Below are 25,927 nucleotides of genomic sequence, written 5' to 3' on the forward strand. Positions count from 1 at the left end.
CCAACCCCCACCTGGCTACACCCTCCTTTCAGGTGGTTGTAAAGAGCAATAAAGCTGCAGGCTAAACAATCCCAGTTCCCTCAGCCGCTCCTCACAGGACTTATTCTCAAGACCCTTTACCAGCTTTGGTGCCCTTCTCTGGACACGCTCCAGCACCTCAATGTTCTTCTTATACTGCGGTGCCCAAAACTGAACACAGTATTTGAGGTGGGGCCTCACCAGTGCTGAGTACAGTGGGACAATCACTTCCCTAGTCCTGCTGGCCACACTATTTCTGATACAAGGCAGGATGTCTGTATATGTATTTCAGTACAGTACTAAACCTGCATTAGTACTAGATTTGCAAGCCAATTTTGAATGTTTTCCTCGGCCTTGAACCTTCCCCAACAAAATGTACACTCAACCATTTTTACGGCGTCCACTACAAATGTAAAAACAAAATGAATTACGCAGTCAGATCAAATGTCCATCAAACCTCATTGGAAGTATACTGCTTCCAACAGTGACCAAAAGCTGATGGTTAGGGAACCATATAAACAAGGACAAGCATATATGGTATTCTCCTTTACTGTTCTCCCAAGACTCCAAATGCTGGTGGCTGAGAAATTTTGTGACTTGGAATGGTTTCTAGAAGGTGGATCCTATTTTCAGAGATACTTACCAAGAGCATTCATCTTGGCGTTGAACTGCTCCAGTTTTGTACAGCCCATGAAGACATTCTCAGCAAGGGATGAAATATTGTTCTTACTAATGTTTAAAATTTTCAGTTCTTTCAAGCATATGGGTGAACACAGGCATGAAATTTTGTTTCTATGATAACCAGAATAAAAAAAAAAAATACATCCATGTTTTATTTAGAAACTATTAGCTAAAAAGTTAAAGAGTATTGATCTGACAATGCTGTCCTTACACTGATAAACAAAAATAAGACTTTTATCTGTATAAAGACTGATCAGTCAGCAAAAATACTGGTACATATGACAACATGGAGTAACAGGACTGGTAATGAGATTGTTTTAATTAATTTGGAGAGCAAATGTCAGAATGTACTACAAGGTGTCATTTCCTGATTACATATTGCAGCTTAATTCCACACAAAGAGGACTGCTGCATTTGTGAGTAGTTCTCTTTACTAAAGATATATGATAATTCCACATAGGGGATACAATTCCACATAAGGGATAATTCCACATAGGGGATACAATTCAGGATGTGTATATAATGTTCCAAACAATGTATTCTGGGAAGAATAACACCAGAAAGAGACAAAGATCCTGAAAATACAGAGATAAAAGAACCACGCAGCACTGTTTTGCAAGGGTAATACTGCCAATAAAGTTCAAAATAAAGCTAATGAAGAAATGCAACAGGATTTTGAATTTAAAATATTGCTTTTGTAAATTTGATTCACATATTTAATACGGCTTGCTTTAGTTAAATATGTTTTTATCTTTATTCTCTGTGAACTTCTGTGTAAAAAATATCACGATCTTACTTAAAATGAATTATGGGAGATGAAAGAGACAGCATCTGCAGTTTACATGGCTATCAATACCAGCATTCTTAAGAATTCTGTATAGGTATGAATTATCTCACTCAGTAATGAATATGATAAAAAATGATGGTAAACAAAAAATTACATATTTTCTCGGCTTCTGTCATTTAAAACATATCCATACCAATAAATGCAATTCCATGATTCATACTTCCAAAAAACCATTGGTGAATATGAAATACAGTGGAAACTGTATCCTGTACACAGAAAACCTAGTTGAATATGTTAGATAACACACAGTCCTGTGGATGAACACTGGCAGTAGAAAAATGCTGAACTACAACATTTTTAGTATTTTACTGAAACTGCAATGCCACTACATTCTGTCAAGGCCCACAGATATTCTCATGTACTTTGTTACAGTTTTCGGTGTTGTATTACAATTTACACATTGGGAAGATAATGCCAGTGTTTCACCGCTGAATAAACAATCCTTTCCATGCTGTAACTGTCATAATTCTGGATGCCAAATATTATTTTCTGTTGTGTTTGTTATGCTACATTCCATTTACTAATGCTACTCACCCTTCTAGCAATAGCTGTTCCAGATTTTCAGCAACAGTTGTAAGAAATTCAGGAATGCACACCAGCTGATTATATGAAAGATTAAGTTGCTTTAGAGTGGGACATCTGACATATGGATCCAATGCAAAGGAAGGTCCAATGTCATTTCGAGAGATATCAAGATTTGCAATACAATTCATTTTCAGTAAATAAGTTGGAAAAGAAGTAAATCGGTTACTGTGCAAATCCAAGTAAGTCAAGCATTTCAAGTTCTGAAAGAGAAGGATAATTTGTTTTTAAACAGTGAATTGAAAATATGAATTTATAGCTTTTAAATTGACTTATATTTTATACAATTTATTAATTTCCTTGTATTTCTCTCACTAGGAAAAATAGCAGAAAATAGCAACCATACCAAACTAACCCATAATATTTCTATTACGGAATAAAATATAAAGCATTCTTCAAAATTAATCAGCTCAGTTTATAAAATTTAACAGATATTAATTGCCTGGAGTTCTCGGTTCCATTTATGTTATGTTACTCAATATAACAGATCCTAAAGCAGTTCTCTGCAGTAAATGACTTAAAACAGTTCCGTGAAAATACTTTTATTTCTAGCTGAACATAAATCCACTGAACAAAAATTGAGTCAATGCATGAAGCATGCAAGAATATACACCCATATTCATGAGCAGTATTGTTATGGGTACATTGTTAGAGACAAACAATTTATTGTAACTAATCTCAACTTGTATTACATAAAATTATGCAGAATTACTTCACACAGTTGTTCTGGAATGTTTGCAAGAACATTTTGGTGCAGCTCCAGCTTCTCAAGATGTTCCAGATGACTAGTTAAGCAGCTATTCTGGCTGATGGCATCAATGTTCTCCAGCTCATTTGATGAAAGATCTAGTGATTTAATATGTTCTTTCTCTGAGATCAATGAAGAAAGACTGTCTGATGGTCTTATATGTGGTGAAAATTTTGAGATGCCTTCTATTAAAACAAAAACATGGGGAAAATAGCATGATTCCATTTATCACATAATTAAAATTAAGATCAATCAACTTGAGATCTAAAGATGCAGAAGACAGAGAATGTTTGGATATTGGTTAAGATCCAAATCCATGAAGACTTCTATTAAGAGACAGAAATTTATAAGACAATAGGGAAGAGATGGATGCTTGCGCACTGCGCAACAGAAATAGCTTTCGAAAGCTAATAAGGGCATTCATTCCTGTTTAATTCTACGTAAATTATTTGTGAAGCCCAGGAAAAAAAAAATCCCTATATATGCATTGTTTGTACTCCACTGTAGTAGTTCCAAAATGTATCCTCCTCTTGGTAAACAAATATATAATCTGACCAGGATCTTTGCATACTACGCTTGTGAAAGCATTAAGGATGAAAAAGCTGTTTTATATATTAAATTGTACAGTTTACTTACTGGGGGATTCATCCAAAGGCAAGAATTTTCTTCTTTGTTTCATTAATGGTTCATAATCTATGCCAGGTCCCTGGAAAATCCCAGAAGAGAAAAAAAAAATCAGTTATGGACATACGCAAATATCTGAAACGATCTGAATTCAGTAAATTGCTTTTTATTATGGTTCCTTTTTATCAGAACTTCCAGGAGGAACACAAAGAAACTGTACATTTCAACTAAAAATAACAAGAGGTCACATCTTTATAAAACTTACTGATCCATGCAATATGAAAGAACAGTAGATTTAAAGTGCAATGGAAGTAGTCCATTTTTTGGCAACCTAAAATGACTTTCACTAGGGTGGGGTGATAGCATAAAGCAGGACATTAAAAAAAAAAACAATTTTCTCTAGGGAAGCCAGTCTCTCCAGTTTCCCTTTACAGCCAATAGAAAGAGACAAGCTCCTTTCAAAGGAACCTGACTTTGTTTCCACCCATTTGTCCTCTTAAGTCTTCTTATGGTATCATATTGCTGTAGGCAACACAGATGGACTTATAAGAAGCCTGGAACGAATAAGGATCTGACTTACCACAGAGTAGGAATGTCGTGGCAAAGTAGGAGAACCTCTTTGAAATGCCATTTCCCTACAATATAAGTCAGCAACTGCAATGGAATTGGACTTCTTTTTTGTAAAAACTGAACCTTCACTTCCTAGTACCAAACAATAACACAGGAGGACAAATAGGTAAGAAAATGTATTTAAAGATGAGGCTCAGAATTCAACTGTAATGTAGATACTGACATACAAAGGAGAGAGACATTTCAAAAGCATCAATATAGGCAGGATCTCTCTGGTTAATTGTGTGCGCAATAGGCCAAGAATGTTGTCAACATGTTTTAAAGCACATGGGCCGTACTAACCTGACATGCTCCAAATATGGCCTGCAGCTTGTTAGATTGATGCCTTATAATTTAAAAATTTCAGCAGGTTGGGATTATTATATGTGTTTTGTAACACATCTTTGTGCTACTGCAGTGTAAATAACTTTTTAAAATAGAAAAAAATCGTATTTTAATAGATAAATTTGCACTCCCACATTTATAGAGAATGAAACATCAAATGCAACTCTGGCTTCGGTGATTTAGGGTTATTTGGGCCCATTTAGTGTTCCTCTTCTCAAAGCTATTTTTAAAATTCCTGAAATCAGTCCTGTTAGCAAAGCTTGTATTTTTTTTTTACCGTAATTTACATATAACTTAACTTTTCTACGCAGGGCAACCAGTAGTACCTATTATATGTCTGTGCTACAGTCCTACAGAAATGAAAAAAGGTGCTGAATGATGTAAAGGAAAAGAACAAAGGAGAACAAAAAAAAATCCTCTGATTCCAAGTTCTTAATCTGTGATGATTGTAAGTATCCAACAGTTCTAAAACAACAGTGACATCTCAGCAAACAAAAGGCATGTTGTAAATTAAGGTAACTTATTATTAAGGTACCAATCTTCTAGACAAAACTGCTGGGTTTCATAAGTTAAAGGCATTCAGATTTCCTGACATGGCCACCAAGAATGATGTTGGACTGAACGCAGACTTGTCATTTACACTTTCTGCATTTCACCTGCTTTATTTGTTAACAATATATTCCTTTATATCAGACTTAGTTGTGCATAATTTATTTACTGACAGCCCAGGGAATAGGGATTTATAGATCACAATACACCTGGCTTCATGATGAGACAAACTGTGCTCTTGAAGCACTTGCTTTTTGCTATTGGCTATAAAGGCAGGATACAACAACAGCTCAGAAATAGACATCAAAATAGTAAATATCTAAATTTGGTTGGATGAATCCACTCTTTCTCTCTACAAGAAACTGAATGCAGGAAGAATTAATTTTAAATACACAAATGAATGAAATGCTTTAAGATCCTAATTTCGTAGGTAAAGCATATACTTACTCAGCATAAACTATTTTCCAACGTTACCACAAACAAAATTTTAGAGAAAAGTATTTTTTTTCATGGGAAGTCTTCTACATCAAATACAAATAAACAACTGATTTATGGCTTATGGTCTAGCCCTGGTACACTAGATTGGGATTATAAAAAGAAAAAAGAAAAGAAAAAACAATTACCTTCACTATCAATATCATCACTCAAAGGAAAAACACTGTCCACCAACGGGTCAGAAATGAAATTCCAATCATAGTTTTTATCCACTCCATCTTCAGAGAAGTTCAGATCAGAGGAGGCTTTTGATCTGTCCTCTGAAATATTCTTCATCTGGAATTTGAGCACCATTCTTGCCAGTGCAGAACCTGCATCTGTACGTACAAGAAACTGAAAAGATAGCATATTCTCCAAGAAATCCAAATAGCTTTAAAAAGATAATAGAAATAACTTGATCTATTTTCAAGGTTTTACAGTCTTTCTATAACCAGCTGAATGCTATGAAGATATCCTCAACTGAAGCTCTTCATCTAAAACACTTACATAGCACTATCAAGAGATATTAACGCATTTTGTATAGCAAATTCTATATATACTCACTTTGTTTTCTTAAGGGAGTAAGTTTATCTGGGAACAAAGGAATGAGCCAGGAAGGTTCTAGTCTCCCAATACCAAATCCTCCAAGACATATACTGCTGTTGGCGACATCCAGGCTAAGCTTCTTCAAGAGCAAGCTGATGATTTGGCTATCTCCTCTCTTTATACTGATGGTTAAAGCACTTCGAATATCCTGCTCTCGAGCACCATTGGCTAATAGCAATTCCACCAATTTAGGATTATTTCCTTTCTCACAAACCTAACAGAGAAAAGCAATTAAAAATTTATACGAGGCACTCAAACAACAGCTCAGACTGCATTAAAAGACTTATCTGAAATTCAAATTCATTGTATTTTTAGGATCATATCTCATTTTCAATCACACAATTTCCTACTCCTCAGAGCATATGCCTGCCTAAACCATCTGAGTATCAACTCCTATTTTCCTGAAGTCTTTGCCCAAAATGTAACAAATGCCTGAGTTCCGTAATTGTAATTTCTGCTGTGAGTGCACACAATTTCCAGGCAAAAATGAATGGTAATTTATGTAGTTTGGTTATTGCATGCAGTCTGTGGCAGTTCCATTTATTTATCTGTTCAGTGGAAAAATGATACTTGGGGTGTTATTTTGCCATATCATCTGGATATTAGATGAACAGGCAACAACAGTGAGACTCATTGAGCCTTGCCTAGTGCCAGGGAGCTCAGGTTCACTGGCTTCAGTCAGCTTTACTCCTTCCAATCTCTCAGCCTGCACTGCTACACAGAACAGCGTTGCCTGTGAATATTACAAGTATTTTTTTAGAAATACTTCCAGTTACTTCAACATTTCCACTGTGGTTTGCTAACAGTGATTTGCCTACCTCAGACTCCATGGATGGATGGTCAGTTCCAAACTCAGGTATGCTTTATCTCCCAGCCAGCTCTGCCAGCAGAAGTGAACACTTTCTAATTCACTTCAGGCAGTACTGGTGGAGTTATGTCAGACCATTTAAAACTTTGGCACTGAAGGAAAATTAAGAAGTGCTCATAAAAACTGTTTATCAAAAAAAATTTTAAAGGCAATTAGATTTAGCAAGGAGCACTTATAAGCAGGTGGGAACAGCCTCTCCATTGGCATGGTTGAATCCAGATGGGATGCTTGCCCATGGCATTAAGACACCAATGGTTTTCAAATAGTTGATGCTTTAGATGTGGCCACTGTCTGCATAAAGCTCTTTGCAGCTAGTGTCACTGCAGGCATTCCAAGATGTTATATTACTTTAGCTGTGTTGATAAAAAGTCAGAACTCTAACCAGAACAGTTAAATCAGCACAAAACCTGATGACTACATTAATCTTTAAGTACAACACAAAGTAAAAAAAAAAATCCACGATTCCAGGGGCAGGCATTTTGGGAAAAGTCTTCTTTGCAGGTCTAGAACAGAGTGGGACTAAGCACACTGAAACCTATCCATGCACAGTGCTGCCTGCTGGTACTTTGGAAAGAGCTGAATTTGGAATATCAGTTCATGGATGGGGCTCTAATGGGCTTGATGCCATCTACACCTGATTAGTTCAGAAAAAAATGACTGGGAGTTTGCAATGCTTCAGCTTAAGTCTTCTTCCTCAAAAATACTCCAAAGTTAAGGCTCAGTCAGTACTTGATTGAATCCAGGTCTGGATGTGAGCAGGCTGAACAATCAGAAATCATCGGCTTTAAAGTGAACTTGCATCAGAACTGAACTGGCAGTGTAGTGACAGTGACCCTATGAGCTTCAATAAAGTGAAGGGTGTTTCAATGAACATCAGACTGAGCCTGACGTCACCATGAGTAGCAATGGTTAACACCACTCAGGTCACAGTTAGATTGCACTGGGTATTGTTGCTTTTTTCTGCCAAATATACATTTACATCAGAAGAAAAAGGAACCCAAAAGCATGAATTTTAAAGCAATAAAACTATATGTATCTCCATATATTACCTGATAGATCAAAGAGTTTGTCTTTGTCTTCTTATTTATATCAGCTCCCAGTAGAAGTAAACATTCGGCCATAATACTATTGTACTCAATACATGCTTTTTCCAGCATCATATTTTTTAAATCATCATTTTCAGCTATTTTAGCGAAACATTTACAACACAGGCTTTGAAACTGAATGGGAAGACAAACAATCAAAGTTAGGACAAAAAAAGCACCAAAATTTTTCAGCTGTGGAACTGTCAAAAGAGAGAAGATACCTGTCGATCTCGCTGGTCAGTGAAACACATAGACATCTGGTAGAAAATGACTGTGTCAAATGATTCATGTACCAGCAGCTTTGCAAAACAAGGTGACAAACCAAGAATTGACAAGATTGCATGAAATCCCTAAGAATATAATGAGAAGATTGAAATAAGTAGTGTTAAAAAGTTACATTTTAAAACACATTGTGCAACAAAATCAAATTTCAGCCAAAACGTGCTTTATTTTTTTTTTATCCTGCTTTTAAACATGCAATAATTCACAAATTGGAGAAGATCAGGAGAGAAGGCAGAAACATCTGATGTTTCTGTGTTTATATAGCTGTAGTTTCATGCTTGTTTAGCTGATCCACTTAAACAGATATTGACTGACACCTTGAAAAGCCATAGTATGCACCGAAATATCTGACAACATCCTGCTTGGCAGTGACATATGTAGTTGTGATTTCCTGGAACATTACAGAGGAAACAATCTTCTTCTAAGGATATGGGACAAAGATGCACCCCCCATCCCAGCGTGTTCCTCTGTAATCCTTGAAAAAAATACATAGGCTAAAAAAACCCCAAACAAACAACTTCACAGGTGCATCTAACAACTAAAAAGAAATACAAAATTATGCCGTGATTCTGCAAGTAAATTCACCTAGAAGGGTGAACTGGGTAAATTATGGACTCTTTGTCCAAAAGTAATTTGAGACCAAATCACGTTACGGAACTTTCTTATTCCACCACATTACTTTGATTTCTCTCTATACTGGTTGCTAAGCTAAACTTGGAAGGGTTGGGGGGGAAAAACAGCAGTAAAGAAGGGAGGCTGTACTTGTGAAATTTCCATACTGGTCAAAACCAGAAGTACACAAACTTTCACAGGAAGCTGATCTCACAGGCAAGCTCTGTTCTGGTAGAAAAATGAAACTGGCAACAAACAGGAAAAACTGCTGAAGCAGAGGAAACAGAATTTTCACACAAGGAGGACTGAGTGTCTGTTTGCAGACAGAATGAGAACTCTCCTTCCATATTCCGAAGTAGATCCAAAGTCTGACACAGTATTCCAGTAATATCCTTCTTAAATACAGCATTCCTACACTAAGCTTGTTGTTGGTGACAGGGCTGGGAACTAAGTTATTTTCTATTACTTTTCAAAAAAGGTCAATCAGTACTATAATGACAGTTACTTCATTAAATTGTTATAGATTGAATGATGAACCATGACTAAGAAACTTGTTCTAGTTTGCAGATCTCAGAAGTCTTAGATAAACACCTAAACCTATGCTTACATATTCTGGATTGAATACATGCCTCCAAGAAAGCCACCTCTATGTCAAACGTTGTTTTAATTTTAAAGGCTTATACTAATCTAGTAATTGCAATAAAATCAAAATTAAGCAATTAAAATAAGGAATCTACATAAAAATAATTAGTTTCTAAAGTTTTGTGTTTTGCTTTCATCTTCGTATGCAGAAATAACATACATGCATTTGGATTTCAGTGACCTCTTTAAATCGTCGCAGAGTAGAAACTAGAACTGTTGACAGTACATGCATAGTTGCAATACACAAACTCTTTCTTGTAATCAAAGAGCGCAGAAGACTCAAACCCAAACACTGTATGTCTAGAAGAAAAAAAGAAAAATTAATAATGTTGATTATTCAGACATTCTGAGTGGAACAAACCCATGACCTAAGTTGCAGTATATTACTAATATTCCAGAAAGTTATTTGCAGAAGCTATTACAGGGCCTGGCATAACTAAAAAGTGGAGGAACCTGAGGACTATGCAGTACTGCAGCCTTTTCTTGCCATGTAAGCTACATCACATCTAGTACTAAAGCATATAATAGATAGGTTACAGCTTCTGTGGTTAATCAGCCCCTCCTACCACATCATTCACGTTCAACTAACAAAATACCTTCCCTACCTTGTTCGTCTGGAAACATCTGCAGGGTGTGAAGCACAGTGTCAGTAGCTCCTTGCTGGGTTAAAATTTCTAGTGCACCAGTGCACTCAGATACAGAAGCAAGTAGTTTTAATCCACACTTTTGAATGCTAGGATTTCCAATAAACTAAGGGAGAAATGAATATAAAATCAGATCAATTTATTTTGCTTACAATAGCAACAGAAGAGTTGCTTGTTCTTAAAGTTGTTCTTTAAGAACAAACAATTATTGTTCTTAAAGTATATGAAATTACAGCTGATGTGACAATGAATAACAATAATCACAATTTCAAAAAGGTTTCCTTTTAAACCATCGGTTTCAGCTGCTCATAACCTCCTCAGATTTCCATCTTTGATTCTGAAAATATTCCCTAGCTAGTTTTCTAATGGACAGTGGGATTTTTTTTTCTTAAAGTTTCAGTACAACCATCCATAAGTTCACACCATTTCACTGTAGGACAAGGAGAATGAGAAAACATACTTCCTTTGTGGTTAACAAGGAACAAAAATGATGTTCTTTGAGATCCAGCACAAGCAATAAACATGGTGGCAACTGAAAAAAATATGAAAAGAAAAAGGTACGAAGCAACTAACCTATTACCACACCTCATCAAGATTCTAAAAGTTTTGGGTTTAGTTATATAGCAATTCAACAGGTTATTTGTGATTATTTTTCCCAATTTTCCCCCACTTCTAGATGAGGCCCAGTTCTGAAAGTGCGCATAGCTGTCACAGTGCTTGCAAATCTGCAGAATTTTTTCACTGGAGTCATGCCCATCTTTCTCCTTATTCCTTCTCCAGTTTTTCATTAAAATATGTTAATTTCTAGCCCTTCTGGTTGATACTGTAGTACCCCAAAACACAAACCAGCTGGGTCAGAAAAAGCAATCAGGATGGTCACAAAGAACTGGAGACTGTAATACATTATGAAGTAAAAAATATTTTGCCTCCCTTGTTAACTCCTATATTCTATATCTTCAGGTCAAGAAATGTCCTTTAGACATTCTAGTACTCTTTAGCTGACATATTATTTGCTCTGACTTCTATCATAAATGTAAGAGACATAAATTTCCTTGACTGAAGGTGTTTGGCAAGCCTAAAATTGTTGAGAGACATGTAAAAAATTGTGAATTGCTAAGTCCATTTTGATTGTGGTCATGTGGACTTTGTAAACTTTGCAGAGCTGGCAGTCTTCTGAAGGCCATGATGTTAAACTTTTCCTATCACTAAGATTTAAGATTAATTTGTTGTGCAAAGTTCCCAGTGCCTCTTTTGTTTAGATTGGGTGTGCTTCAGCCTTTCCCTTTTCAGCTTCCCCTTCAAGGCACCATAATCATTCTGTCTTCCAGTGATTGGAAAAGGTTATAGAATTTAACAGTGAAAAGAATGAAGACAACTGAGAAACTGTTCTGTTGAAAGCAAACGAGTATGTGTCCAAGAAAGCCATATTAAAGAACCACTCAGTTCTATGTGTAGTTGAGGTGTAGGTATGAGGACGCTTTTCATGTATAAAAATCACAAATAAACTGTATGCTTGCAAAAAAATAGCCTTGTTTTTATAAATAACCTTTAGAGTTACTGTATAAAGGACCATCAAATACACTCCAGAACAGCAAGTAGAAAGAAGAAACCCCAAATGATAAATGGAATGCATGAGTTAATATTAATTCCATCAAATCAAAAGGAAAATCAATGTGGAACTAAAAACGATTCACTGTTACAAACGTAAAATAGTGACAAAATTCATTAAAATAAAGCTTTAACTATACCCTGTTCAAAGCATTAAGCACCAACGAATGAGTTCCCTCCAACAGACACTGGCTTTTAATGACTTTTACTGTAAGTGCAAAAGCAGCATCTCCCACATCTCTGGAAGAACCATTCTGGCCATTCTTTGTATCTGCAACAATGGAAAACAGCCTTCCTCAGAAGAACAGATTTAATATTCCCTCCAGTATTAACCCAATATTATTAACCCAATATAACAATCAAATTGAACATACAGGTTTTAACAACTGATTCAGAGGGCGTATTTCAGATCTTATGACATTTTCAGAATGCTGTAGTTATAGAGACTGGAGTCCCTCCAGATTTACATTGTAGCGTAAGTACATTGTGTTTGAAATGATTTCACCATATGTTTGCTCACTGCTTACTGTGAAAATGCAAAATCATGCCAAAGAATTTTGCTTAAGGTACATTGCAATATTGTACTTTTTTGAGCTACAGGGTTTTGTGGTGTTCCTGATACCTGCTTCAGAATGACTCTTCCTTCTGGAAAGGAGACACTATAGAGAAGCTATAAACTAGTTGCCCTTTCTCGCTTGGCAGCACATCACAGGCCAAATTTTACCCACAGATGACCTAAGTGGGAGGTGAGTACAAATAAAAGAACAGAGCAAGGTCTTTCAGATTTACCTTTCTTGTAGCTATTGGCACTTGCAGTCAAGTGGCACTACAGAAAGTACCCAGAAATCCTTTAAAAGTCACTTCAAGCATTCATATTTGTTTCGATTACTATTTTCCCCATGAATTACTTTCTATTCCCTAATTAACCTGCAAGTTCCAACATCCAGTTGGCACTCTCTTTGTTTGATTACGCTTTAGAAGGGCCTCACTTCCAGGATACTGGCAAAAAAAGCACCTTACCTACATGTTAGAATACATATATCAAGTCTTAATCCTGCTGTTTATTAAAAAAAAGGGAAGTATTACGATTATAATTCAAAGAATAAAAGGAAACTGAAAATATGCAATCAGTCTGCATATTAGCCAAGTTACTAGTTTCAGAGTTACTGGTTTTGTAAATGTTCAATTAAAACTGCCGAGAGACACTTGCAAAAGTTCTGAAAAGAATCAGTACCCCATGTCTGTACTCTCACACTTAGTATCATAGAAAAAAAAGAGGATATACAGCAGTAAACTAATAAGAAGAGTTAAAACTTTCCCCAAATGCTATTAAAGGCATAGAACTAACAAAGAACTTATTTTTCCCACTGTAGATTGCTGTTTAAGAGGGTTTTTTTGAAAGTAATTTCTAAGCTGGTCAGTTTGGCTTCTCCTTTTCTGTAGAAAAGAGTATCTAATAGTATATTCCATATCTCTAAATCATCATCTTTATTTTTTGGTGTCAGAGGTTCAATTTTATGTTCCTTCCAAAAGATACTATTAAAACAAATGCATTTTGTGGTACAACAATGTTGATGTTGTTATCACTGTTTGCTCTCACTTAAAGGGTATCTATGATGAAAATACACAATCACAGCGATAGCTCCACACTCATTCCCTGAATTCCTTAGAAGTAATGGAGCTAAGTCTTCACCAATAAAATCAAGGGGAAATCAGCAGCGATAAATTTGGTCTCTAACTGTCAATACCTCAAAAGTTTTCCTCTATCTTGCATGTTCTTAAAAAGTTACAGCTGCTCTCTGCTATGCACAGAACTCCAGTAAATTTTTTGAAGTCCCATTAAAGGCTGTCTCATCAGATAAGAAAGACTGAAACGCAGCTATCTAATTTTATTCTCTGATTTAGTGTATGATGCCACACCGATTATATTTTTGGATGACTTACCAGGCATCATAAACTGTAAAAGGACTCGAAGTGCTTCCAGTTGTACAGAGAGTGATTTTTCATGTTTCCTCATGGCTTTTACAACTTCTGAGGCAGCTACTGTCATTACATCCAGATGAGGGAAACTGAAAACATTGTTTATAAAATAAATAAAAATAAAGTATTTCTAAATTTTACATGTATTTGTTTCCTTAATTAACATTGTGTGATAACTCATTAGACACTGTAAATCTGGCTTGAGCTATGAAATATAAACTGAAGTATTTTTCTTCATCATAGCAAATATATTACTTCATGCCATTCCATGAATTCAGTCTATGTAACTAATTCCATTCTAGACTACTGAGAAGTAATTTTCAATGCAGTCCAGAACAGTGACGCACAGAGAGAAAAGTATTTCATTCAGAGTGAGTGGTGGATTCATATATTTCACTTTGATTCCAGTCCAGACAGGTGAAAAGACACATATTCTTTAATTTGCTGCTCCACAACTGTCATAAAGTACTGATGAATTGTCAGACACTTGTAGAATAAACAGAAAAATATCAATCATGTTAGGTTCTAACCTTGAAGAAAAAAAATCACAGAATCACAGAATTTTCAGAGTTGGAAGGGACCTCTAGAGATCATCTAGTCCAACTCCCCTGCTAAAGCAGGATTGACCAGAGCACATTACTCAGGACTGCATCCAGGTGGGTCTTGAAAACCTCCAGAGAAGGGGACTCCACAACCTCCCTGGGCAGCCTGTGCCAGTGCTCTGTCACCCTCACTGTAAAGAAGTGTTTCCGTGTATTTGAACGGAACTTCCTGTGTTCTAACTTGTGCCCATTACCCCTCGTCCTGTCACTGGGAACCATTGAAAAGAGCCTGGCTCCATCCTCCTTCAACCCACCCTTTAGATACTTGTACGCCATAATAAGGTCTCCCCTCAGCCTTCTCTTCTCCAGGCTAAAGAGTCCCAGCTCTCTCAGCCTTTCCTCATAAGGCAGATGCTCCAAGCCCTTAATCATCTTAGTTGCCCTTCGCTGGACTCGCTCCAGCAGTTCCCTGTCCCTCTTGAACTGGGGAGCCCAAAACTGGACACAGTATTCCAGTTGTGGCCTCACCAGTGCAGAGTAGAGGGGGAGAATGACCTCCCTCGACCTACTGGCCACACTCTTCCCTATGCAGCTCAGGATTCCATTGGCCTTTTTGGCATCACGGGCACATTGCTGGCTCATGGGTAATTTACTGTCTACTAGAACCCCCAGATCCTTCTCCTCAGAACTACTTCCCAGCAGGTCCGCCACTAACCTATACTGGTGCCTAGCATTCTTCCTCCCCAGGTGCAGGACCTTGCACTTGCAAATAAAATCTCAGTATCATTAGCATTCCTGGCAATGGCAGTAGGCAAGGGCCACTAATTCACTTTTAAGGTTATTTTCTTGTTTCATTTTATAATACTTTTTATTCTTGTGAACACATTTATGGAAGCTTTCAGATGTTCTTCTTTATAAAATAAAATTATTCATAAGAAATTCTGTGACTATATCTTGAGTCTGTCATTTTTTCACAGTCAGCTTAGCATATATAAAGGTTTCAGGGAAGGCTGGAAAAACTTGGCAAGACATTTGGAATAATGTTCCCACTCTGCGTATCACTATTTACAAGACACAAGACTGTTTTACAGTCACGTTCTAGAGCATTTACAAAAGCCAACACAAAAGTAATATTAACACAATGTTATTTTAATAACCAGACTTAATATTGTGGGAAATTTCTTAGCTCTCAGCGGAATTCAGTGTGGCTAACAGGAGGAGACATCACCTAGCGATAGCCTATTCAAACCCCACTGCTCAAGAACCATGAAGGGAAGAATATGCAGCTCCCTACGCATATCTACCTGGGCATTTGACCACAGGCCTTACAAAACTCAATGTCTTGAACAGGGCTGTCAGCCTGTGGTTAATTTTAATATCAGTGAAACAGTCAATAATTAAAATGTAATCAATTACAGCACTGAATGTCACGAACATTCACTTTGGAAGTGGCCATGTATTTCTAAGTATATTACCTTCCTTCAAAAACATGATTCAGAATTCTGCAGGCACTTTCAGCAACTTCGGGAGAATGTGGATGTTTCCTCATTATATCCAAAACATTCATATGTATTCCTTTAGCCAAAAGTGTCTTCCTAATATTTACTGCAACACAAAATAGCAAGCATCCTATAAGTAAATCTCTCTTTACGTATAGTTCTCAAAAACGACAGAACTGCTAACTTATTTTCCTCCTTTTTTCAGTTTTTTTCCTCAAGCACATGTTATAGAAGTATAAATGGGAATAGAATGGGAAACAATTTGAGCGCTGAAGCTGACTTCTGTTTACATAGCTTAATCAAAAGCATTATAATTCCCGAATGCTTAATAAGTTTGAATACATTTGCTATTTTCACTTACATAAAGTTAACTTAAGGAAAGGAGAATGTACAGCTTTACTTTTATTTTCAAAAAAGTTATTTCTTAAACAATTTTTCCTCTTAATTGCACTCTGTGGTAATATAGGAAAGCTAGAATTTAAAACTTTCAAAAAACCTTCTAATTTCCAAAATAAGGCTTCAAAAATGAAACTGTATTTATTCACTCTATTTACTTTGTTAATTGTTTTTTAAAAAATTCAAATAGCCAAGCAGATGTAGCTATAACTGTAACCAATACAGCTCAGAACACTACAAAAATATTCTACATTATCATGGTAACTACTACCAATTCTTGTCATTCCCAGCTCAGTACATCCATTTCAAATGGTTAATTCAAGCAATAATGCATTGTGCCAGAGCGTTTTGCTAAGCTTCTTTACGTCTGTCATTTCTGGTGTAAGCACATTCATTTAGGGGGAAAAAAAGAAGAGGAAAAAAAAGACAAAATAAAAATTTGCTTTAGATTTTCAAAAGGAATCAGGGGCCCACTTGTCAGTAACATGTTATGAAAGTACCTGGTATAGTATATAACAATATGCATACATTTATGAGGTCTATTTCTCGATATAGATACATATTTATCTCGTAAATAACTATAAAACTTTTTCATTGCTAGGTTTTATGTACTTGGATGGCTCAGTAACCTAGTGATAAAACAATGCTTTCTCACCTACAGAATGGTAATTAACTGCTAGTCTTTATCTTCCTATCTAGCCAGTGGTTTTCTATGTGCAGTCTACAAACCACTTGAGGTCCATAATAATTTCAAAGGGTTCTGGGAAAGGTATCTAATAAAAGCAGGACAACTGTCAGTAGGCTTAAATACTCTACCCAGGGGTCCACATCTCCACTGAAAAATTTTGAGGGGGTCTGCAAATTGAAAAAAGTTAGGAAACCAGATTAGGGACACAATCAGGACTAAAGCAATCTTGAAAACTGTTACGCACGGACTAAAGCAATCTTGAAAACTGTTACGCACATGCTTAACTTTCTACGCATTATTTGATTCACTGAAGTAAACAGGACTGCTTAAATCCCCTGTATTAAGCAAGTAAATGGTATTTGTTCGGTTGTAATCCTTAGTCACATGACTTTCAACAAATGCTGCTCTTGACGAAATTGAGATGTGTGGTAAATATTTAAACAAGCATACAAATAGAACACACTCTTCACGCCTCCTGCTTCAAAAAATAGCAATTGCAACACATAAACTGGCAAAGAGCTCTTTATTTCCACATGTTCTCTTTGATACTAGCTAACAATACTTTTCCAAAGCAAGGAATAAACTTCCTACTAAACACAACTGCATAATATTCTAATCACAGGGAATATTGTATTCATACAACAGCACACTAAATATTCTTTAATATTACAGCAACAACTTTCTGCTGAATTAGAAAGTAAACATAATTAACTTCCCTTACCATTTTGTTGTGACAAAATTGCCAAGGTACTAGCAGCTGCCTGAAACACTTCTTTTGAAGAGGAGTGCATCAGCATGGAGAGCATCACTGCTCTGTGTATTGGGAACCTTTCACAGAGAGAAACAAATCACTGCACATTGACCATATTAAAGCAGTTACTTCATAACTGTAGTTCAGTTGACTAAAAAGGTATTGAGTGACAATTAAATTTTCAGGATTGTACTTGGCTTCTAATATTATTCCAGAGCAAGACAGAAAGTCCTTTGCAAATTAGCCTACTCTTGAATCTCACTGAATTCACTTGAAACCATGCTTTCCAAGTGACTTGAGCTCCAGAAAAGGGTAGAAAACAGACTTACTAAAATTTGAATGATTAAAATTTTAAGCAACTCTGAGAAATAGTTTAAGTAAAATCAAAGGTTGTGTCTTACTCATGCCTAGATTCTCACTGATGAGGCAGCACCCCGTCTACTATGCCCTTTCATACGATTTGTGCGAAAATGACCACTGCTTTTCCATACTACTTACATAGTCCATATTTTAATCATCTTCTCCATTTTCCCTACTCTTACATTCTTTAATCCTCCCTATCCTTGCTGCAACTGAAAATGTAAAGCCTTATGAACTGTAAAAATTAGCTCTATTAGGCTGTGTTCTGATCCTTTATTAATACGATAGCAATTTTGCCTGAGTCAAGGTTAGCACACTTTTCAAGAAACTTTCACAAGTGGTGTTGATCACCATGCTTTTCATCATATATTAGACAACAAGAAAGAAAAATAAAAATAATTGAAACATGAGACCCCAAATGGCCTAATAGTAAGCTTTCATTTTTTTCATTTCCAAAAATACAGTTCAAGATATTAACACTGACTGATTATCTCCATCTCCAATCTTCTCATGAAGGTTGCGTTGATATAGAAACAGATTTTTCAAAGCCCAGCACGCAGCCTCCTAAATATAAACCAAGAGGAGACAAAAGGATTAAGAAAATATATCTTTAGAATATGAAAAACATATGAAAAAAATGAAATAGTTTGCTTTTCAGTTCATGACAAAGGTACAAGGTGCTTTCTGTAAAAATACAACAAGGTGTGGACTGTCACATACTTCATAGCTGGGATATGTCTGAGTTATGAACACGTGCCACATTCCCATTATTTGATTTGCATTTTGATACCTATTTTAGGCCAAGATTAATTCTTCTGTTGATGGGCCTGTGTTTTGCTGCTGTATACAGAGGAGCTATGTAAACAACCTTTCGATGGCCAAAGTTTCAGGTAACAAGTCTCATCTTAACTACCTGCATTTGATCCAAAGGAGTAACTGAAACCACCTGAGGTGAACAAAGATAAGAAAGGCAAGAAAGGTAAGATTTATTCTAAATCTAATCCGGTCCTTAAGGCCTTGTTTGCCTTATGGGAGAAGATGATGTTGCTAAACATTTCATTTAATGCATAATACAGTCTTTCCATACCCTCATCATACAAAAATTCTCACCAGCACATCTGTGTTTTTTCGGTGCAGTTCTAATGCTTTGTAACATGATTCCAACCAGCACAATTTTTCTTCCTCCTCCTCTTCTTTTCTTTCTTCTAAGTCTCGGTTTAAGAATATTGTTTCAGCTTGAAAAACAAAATATTTACAATAAATTCTTATTGTGAAAACACACACTTATGTCTTGACCTTCCTGTAGTCATGGAGGTGGTTACACTGCCTATGTGCGAAAATCAGTGGAAGGATTAGCCTCTTCTGGGAAGGGAGAAGTCTTTTGACATAAATTCTGTCACAGATTTAAAAAATGTCTTTAAGGTTATAAAGGAACTAAAAAACTTCATTATAGTGTAGTAAATTAGTACATAGCTACTGATCAGTCAATGCTTAGGCTCTGAAAAGGCCTGCACATACTTTTTTTGGTGTGTATTTACATACAGAATATCACAAACATAAAATATAACTGTGACTCATTTGCATGTAACCACTTATCACAGAGCCATCTACATTCTGAAGCAGCGCCATTAAAAATCAAAATGCAAATAGCAGTTGCTAAGAGAGAACTATCTGGCCTCAGAAAGCACAGTAAAATTTAAAATAAATCACTTTATAACTGTGGTTTTTCAGCATTTAAGGAAAACAAAAATCTGTATCAACACTGACCATAGTATCAGAGGCTTACTGGAGAGTATACTGATTTCTACTGATCTTTAGCTATTTGGGGGACTTTGAAATAGCATTTCTACTGACTCTTGTATGGAACAATCACTCAATTACTCAAAGACTAAGAGGATCAGATCCTTAGCTTTTTGCCACTAGCTAACTAACTTCTGTTTCGAAATAATACCTGGAGTGTACTCACGGAAAAGTTTTAATCTTTTAAATTATTTCAGAAATCAAGCACATGCATTGATTCGGTGTTGCTATCAACTGCCACAATATAATGAGTACTGTCATATATGGCAAACACAGCATCAAATTAGTGTTGGTATCTGTAGAGATTTTATGTTAAGTAGGGATTATCCAATATTTGCCCATGAACAAAGATACTGCTTTGTTAAGATCTGTCAACGTACTCTACCAGCTCTGAAAACTGAAGATGTTAGGCCTATGGTATGAATGCAGCCATGTCATAGTAAACAAATTGTAAGCATATAGGAAATCTAGTTCTGTCAGAGCTATCCTGCCTGAGGCTTTCATGTTAAAGAAATGATTACAGGAAATCGTCTGTATAAAAAAATTAACAAGTGGACAGACAAATGAAGTAATTTATTTACATATTTAGGAAGGAATTTACTTACTCAGAAGAGCTAAACAACTGAGGGCTGCAGCTTGTAACTTTGCATTTTCAGGATATGTTTTAACAGCCTTGACAATGACTTCTGGAACCTTATGTAATACAAGGATATTGAAAAAATTTCCTGAAAATAAATAAGATATTAAATTAATATAAACACATATCTAGAGCTTTACATGCATTTAACAAATTTCTCAGCACACAATACATAAACTTGATCTGTAGCAAACGTTGGATTTCTTATTACAGGGCATGACACAACAACGTTTAATTTGTGGAAATAAGAGGTCAAAGATAAAAAACAGTTGGGATTTGGGTTCTTCGTGTTTTTTAAAAAAGACTGAGTTTTAATGCAAAATGAAATGCACATTGTCATCAAAATACAAAAAATACAGTCAGTGTATCAGCTGCAGACTTCCTGCCAGGAAGTGAATGCAGTTCTGGTCTTGAATTCCTGCAGTGATTTGATTTATCCTATCAAGTAAGTGGTTTAACCCTGTTTTGCCCTGGTTTTGCCCTCCTCATTAAAAAGATCAAGGTCAGCATTACAAATACAGAATGATAAATATATTTAAAGCATAACTTTTACCATAGGCTGTACACTATTTTATATTATAGGTTGTATATAAGGAATTCTGCAAAAAGCAAGCAAATGAAAATAACTTTCGAATTTGTTGTAAAAACAAGTATTATGCATAAAATAATTCAGCAACACTCACTTTCTATAATACAGTTTGATAGCTATGGTTTCTATTTTGATATTCAGTTTTGTTTACTTTTTGATTAGTAAAAATGAGAATCACACTAGCAACATGTAAGATGAAATCAAAATCTGTATCAATGTTTCTCAAACCCTTCAGATAAGGTATGAAATTAAGAAGTCTCACATATTTTAGCATCAAAAATAGTCACATACAGAAGAAAAGCTAACCTTATTTCTTTCCCTTAGTTCTGGTCCTGAGTGCTTCAGGTGCTGACTACCATCAACGTCTAGATTTTTCACTAGGAGTTAAGTACCTCTCCCAATGCTTTATGATTCGGTTTGATTAGACCAAGTTAACATTAACAGAATGCTTAAGAACAGACTTTAAGGCAAGTCCTTTCCAGATTCATCACTAAACCCCTGGCCTTCACAACTATTACAAGTGCAACTGGAAACAATATTTTTCTTCTTACCCTGTAGCAGTGTGGTCGTGTTATATCAGCATTGCTCTTTCTTGTCACATTTTAATGGAAATAGTATGTTTGTGTAAATCCGTTATTTACCCCACAGAAATTGATAATCTTAGGCTATGTGATGAATAATTATGTTGGACTTGTGGCTGGCCAAACACGTATCAGTCAGTTAAAATTCTGATGACAGTCAAATCTAGGATAGTCATTACCAGATTAGCAAGAATACATGATGGTGATTTTGGAAGCTAGTAGGTGCTAACTTTACAATTTCACTGCCAGTTAACATGGGTTTAGGAAGACAGTGTCCATCAGAATAATGTGGGAATCCACACTGGCTATATGGAAATCTTCTAGACTATTTCCAGGAGCACCTAGCAATTTCACATCTGTTTTCCGAACTGTGTGGTGCTGTGGACAGCTCTTCCCATAACTCTCCCGATGTGGCTCCTTATCAAGATGAAGGGCACCTGTTATGCTGAAAGAAGAAATGCATCTTGTGGTTGCTTTACTGCCACTATTACTTGTTGGTCAGCACACATGCATGACAAACATGCAACTGAAACCAGGCTGGTTGCACTTAGGGCAAGATCAAGGCATGGCAACAGAGTTGCTGTGTCCCCACAAGTGCTTGGTTTTCCTGCATATCTTCAGTTAGCCTTGCATAGGAAACCTTTCGAGGGTAACATCACCTCTTGCCAAAAAACTGCAAATACCACCTTAGCGGCCACCACATTTTCTTAACATTCTTATTTGGCTTTCTGAAGGGGAAGTGGAAGTTGCTCTGCGTTGCACTCAAGTTTGATCTGTATTTTCTACAATATCTGCATGAAGAAGCAAAATCAGATGGTGAAAGGATGGGACTGACTTGATTAAGGGTACCAGCATCTGCAGTAGCTTCAGGCCATCACCTGCAAGAATCAGGAAGTCTAACTCATGAGAGAGACCTTGGCTAAGTCCTTGAAGAAGAACCTGCCATGGACTAGGGGCTACTTGGGCAGCTACTCTGTTTTTGTATGAAACAGGGGGAAAAACTTACTTATTTTCATTTGAACTTCCTATTATGTGGTATCTGACAACTGTTCAGCTTATTAGAGTGTCAAGAGATGGTACAGAGCTGCTAAGAGGCATAAAAATCCGTTTTTGACAGTGCTATCATTTCTCTTGATGTGACACTAGCCCACGTAAGCCCAGACGACCAAAGTACTTTTGCCCAAGTCAAGGGAAGTCCAGGAACCACTGGACTTTCACTGCTGCAGCATAGGGGGCCCCAAGACAAGCACCATAGCTGGGCAGGAATGCAGCATAGGTCTCTGAAGGCAAATGCAATGCATGGAGGAAGCACACAGCCTTGGAAAATACCTCCCAGGTAATTCAGTAGCACCAGTTGTTTCTCACACATTCAGCATTGCCACTTCAAAAAAGAAATCTAGAAGGAATTTTCTTCCTTTCTATAGTAACTTTATCTTGTGCTTTTCATGCTCTTTTGTCTCATTTTTTCCCGCTCTTTTGTTTCATTTTTTCCCCACTCTAGTATTTTACGGCAGCTTCTGTCATTGTTACTAACGTTTAACACAAAAGGATACCATATCGACTGTGCCCAGTGCTACCTCAGTATATTTACATCATTAGAGACATGGAGCTATACACCACCCTGAGAATTAACTGGAATATAGTTCTCCTGTTGCCTGTGACGCTGTCAGTAAACTCCAACTCTTACACAGTCAAAGTAAGCTGACTATAAACAACTTTGTGAACTTACCCAATGTAAGCTTATGCAACAAACAGCAACTCACTTCCTGAACTGTTTCACTACTAGGGAAGCTTTTCATCATTTCCACTATAACATTGTAGCAGCGAACATTTCCAGACATGAGCACTTCAACATTGCTGGCTAAAAAGAGAAACAGAGAGAAATTGCTTCTTAAGGTTAAAAAAAAAAAAAAAAAAAAAAAAAAGGGGTTGATTGGATCTTAAGGTAAAAAAAAGGGGGTTGATTGGATTCTAATTCAGACTTTACTTAAATAGATTTATTTAGAAAACTGGGCCTATGTTTCAGTTTTGCCCTACAACTTGACAGAAATGTGGCATTCTTTTCCTTGGTATTGCCATAGATGACGTTAATGGCTATCAACACTTTGAAATAATTCATTAAGTTCAGAGTCCATATTAACACTTGTGCCATTCTATATCAGGCCATGTAACAGAAACTTCCTCACAAACTATTCTTACATAACATTTTTCTTAAAGGAAATTTTTTTATAAATATTAAATCAATCTTATAAATGGTGTTTATAACATGACTGTGGTCAGGTAAACATTTTACAGTATTTCAATAATATTCCCAGGGGCATACAATTACAAAACAATTTAGAATTATTTTTTTTTCTAATAAATGTCATTTACTTGATTTAATCATGTTTTTCTAAGTTTTCTTTCTTTTTAGGGGGCAAGTTAGCAAGTTATTCTTTTCGTTTAAAGTAGTGCTACCATATGCCTATTGTGTACTGAGGGTACAGAAATGTTCATATAATGCTCCTACAACATTTTGAAATTCATTGCAAATTCTGTATTTCACAGAATCACAGAAGGACTGAGGTTGTAAGGGACCTCTAGAGGTCATCTTGTCCAACCCCCCTGCTCAAGCAGGGCCACCTGGAGCAGGTTGCCCAGGACCATAGCCAGATGGCTTCTGAGTATCTCCAAGGATTTCACAGCCCCTCCGGGCAACCTGTGCCCATGCTTGGTCACCCTCACCCTATTTACTGCTTATTACGCAGGCCAGATACAGACAGGACATCCACATAAGCCAGAAAAAAGACAGAATGCATCCTTTCCTAACGAGGACAGAGTGATCCCACACACAATAATTTAAGGCAAAACAGCATCACGGTAGTTAAGAGACAGTGTATGAAAGCATCCTTGTAGTGTGTCTATCCAGGGTGTGAGACAGAGTATGAACCCAAAAAATCTTGGACAAAATCCTGGCCCCAATGAATGAAAGGGAGTCCTCTCACTGACTCCAAGGAGTTTGCATTACTCTGCTTAGGTATGTAAACTTTCTAAATCATTCTTTCAACAGCCTGGCTTTCCTGTATACAACATAAGAGGAATATTCACAACTGTATTATTAAAGATAATTAGTCTTTTTAAAGCAGCACAAGATCTTCAAAATAATACGTATCTGAATATTAAATAATGATACTTGAAAAAGCAAGCTCTGAGTCAGAAGCATTTCTGAAGCATTCTATTTAACAGTGAAGGAAGTTACCTTTCAAAGTGTTTTAAGACGACAGCAATTTATTTATGTCATTCTCAACTGAGAACATCTTTTTAAAGGTATGTTGCATCACTTCACATAAATCATTTCATAGGTGACAATTATAAGCATAATAAAATATTTAGAAGATTGTAAAATTGTTCCCAGAACAAGCTAGAGGGAAGGAGGTGGAATGGATCTCATTTAATCTTAACCACCAAAACTTGGTCATCTAGGTTCTCACAACAATTGATGAAGAGATCTGAGCACTCTGTATGGTCATTGACCCCACCTGTAGCACATACCTCTCTTAGGGTTAGGTAAATTTCCTCTTGAGGTGCTTGTTTCTCCCCATTAAACAGAGAAGCCCGGACGGCTGCCTATGACTACCATTTAGATGGCTAACATTCTGTGACCCATCACCCCTCTGTGGACTTTGGAGGACAGTCGGCAGCAAAGCATTTTCTCATTCCATCAAAACTACTGAGATTTAAAAGCGTTCTTGTACCGCATTGGAATAAACACTTACCTTTCAATTTCTCATGACATATGAGCTGGAACAAAGTCTATATATGTATTAGTGAAAGAAGGCATAGTGAGGTAGAAATCCTTCATGTAACTCATTTGGAATAGAGACTTGAACTTCAGGGTATGGGGAAACAAACATTTTACTACTGGATAAGGTAGAGTGCGTACTTACAGTGAATGATTTTCTCCATGGTGGCCCTAATGGAATACATTGTCTTGCAGGTATTGTGGGATGTCACAGACCAAGAGTATGAATGCTGGCAAAAGTACCCTAGCTTTGCACATTCATGTGCAAGCTATCTCTGTTTCTCTGACTATTTTCAATCTTTTGTATCAGAAATGGGAGTCCTAACACCAAAATAAAGACCTAGAGTAGGTCTTTGTCATTCCCTTCTCTTGTTATGCTTTCTACAAGCATTTACTATTTTAGAAAGCACTTAAAATCTGGCATCCTCTTCCTTAGAAAATGGCAATAATTTCTGGGCCACAAACTGGAACAGCAAGACGATTGAGAAAATGAAACTAC

General features: G+C 36.5%; 1 protein-coding gene across 1 annotated transcript in view; it reads right to left on the reverse strand.

Moving 5' to 3' along the window:
• LRRK2 (leucine rich repeat kinase 2) overlaps positions 1 to 25,927 on the reverse strand; it is a 74,515-nt gene that overhangs the window by 35,106 nt on the left and 13,482 nt on the right. The window contains exons 7-25 of the mRNA XM_082498175.1: positions 23,377 to 23,508; positions 20,446 to 20,565; positions 19,151 to 19,275; positions 18,525 to 18,604; positions 17,651 to 17,757; positions 15,822 to 15,951; positions 13,769 to 13,893; positions 11,965 to 12,095; positions 10,178 to 10,322; positions 9,733 to 9,872; positions 8,258 to 8,386; positions 8,001 to 8,171; positions 6,042 to 6,297; positions 5,627 to 5,815; positions 4,081 to 4,202; positions 3,513 to 3,582; positions 2,841 to 3,061; positions 2,081 to 2,331; positions 662 to 810 (exon numbers count right to left, since the gene is read on the reverse strand). Of these exons, the coding sequence (XP_082354301.1) occupies positions 662 to 810; positions 2,081 to 2,331; positions 2,841 to 3,061; positions 3,513 to 3,582; positions 4,081 to 4,202; positions 5,627 to 5,815; positions 6,042 to 6,297; positions 8,001 to 8,171; positions 8,258 to 8,386; positions 9,733 to 9,872; positions 10,178 to 10,322; positions 11,965 to 12,095; positions 13,769 to 13,893; positions 15,822 to 15,951; positions 17,651 to 17,757; positions 18,525 to 18,604; positions 19,151 to 19,275; positions 20,446 to 20,565; positions 23,377 to 23,508 (2,793 nt within the window). The remainder of the gene's footprint in view (positions 1 to 661; positions 811 to 2,080; positions 2,332 to 2,840; positions 3,062 to 3,512; positions 3,583 to 4,080; positions 4,203 to 5,626; positions 5,816 to 6,041; positions 6,298 to 8,000; positions 8,172 to 8,257; positions 8,387 to 9,732; positions 9,873 to 10,177; positions 10,323 to 11,964; positions 12,096 to 13,768; positions 13,894 to 15,821; positions 15,952 to 17,650; positions 17,758 to 18,524; positions 18,605 to 19,150; positions 19,276 to 20,445; positions 20,566 to 23,376; positions 23,509 to 25,927) is intronic.

This window comes from Vanellus vanellus, assembly GCF_965231255.1.
Source record: "Vanellus vanellus genome assembly, chromosome: 1".
In the NCBI taxonomy this organism is placed as follows: Eukaryota; Metazoa; Chordata; class Aves; order Charadriiformes; family Charadriidae; genus Vanellus; species Vanellus vanellus.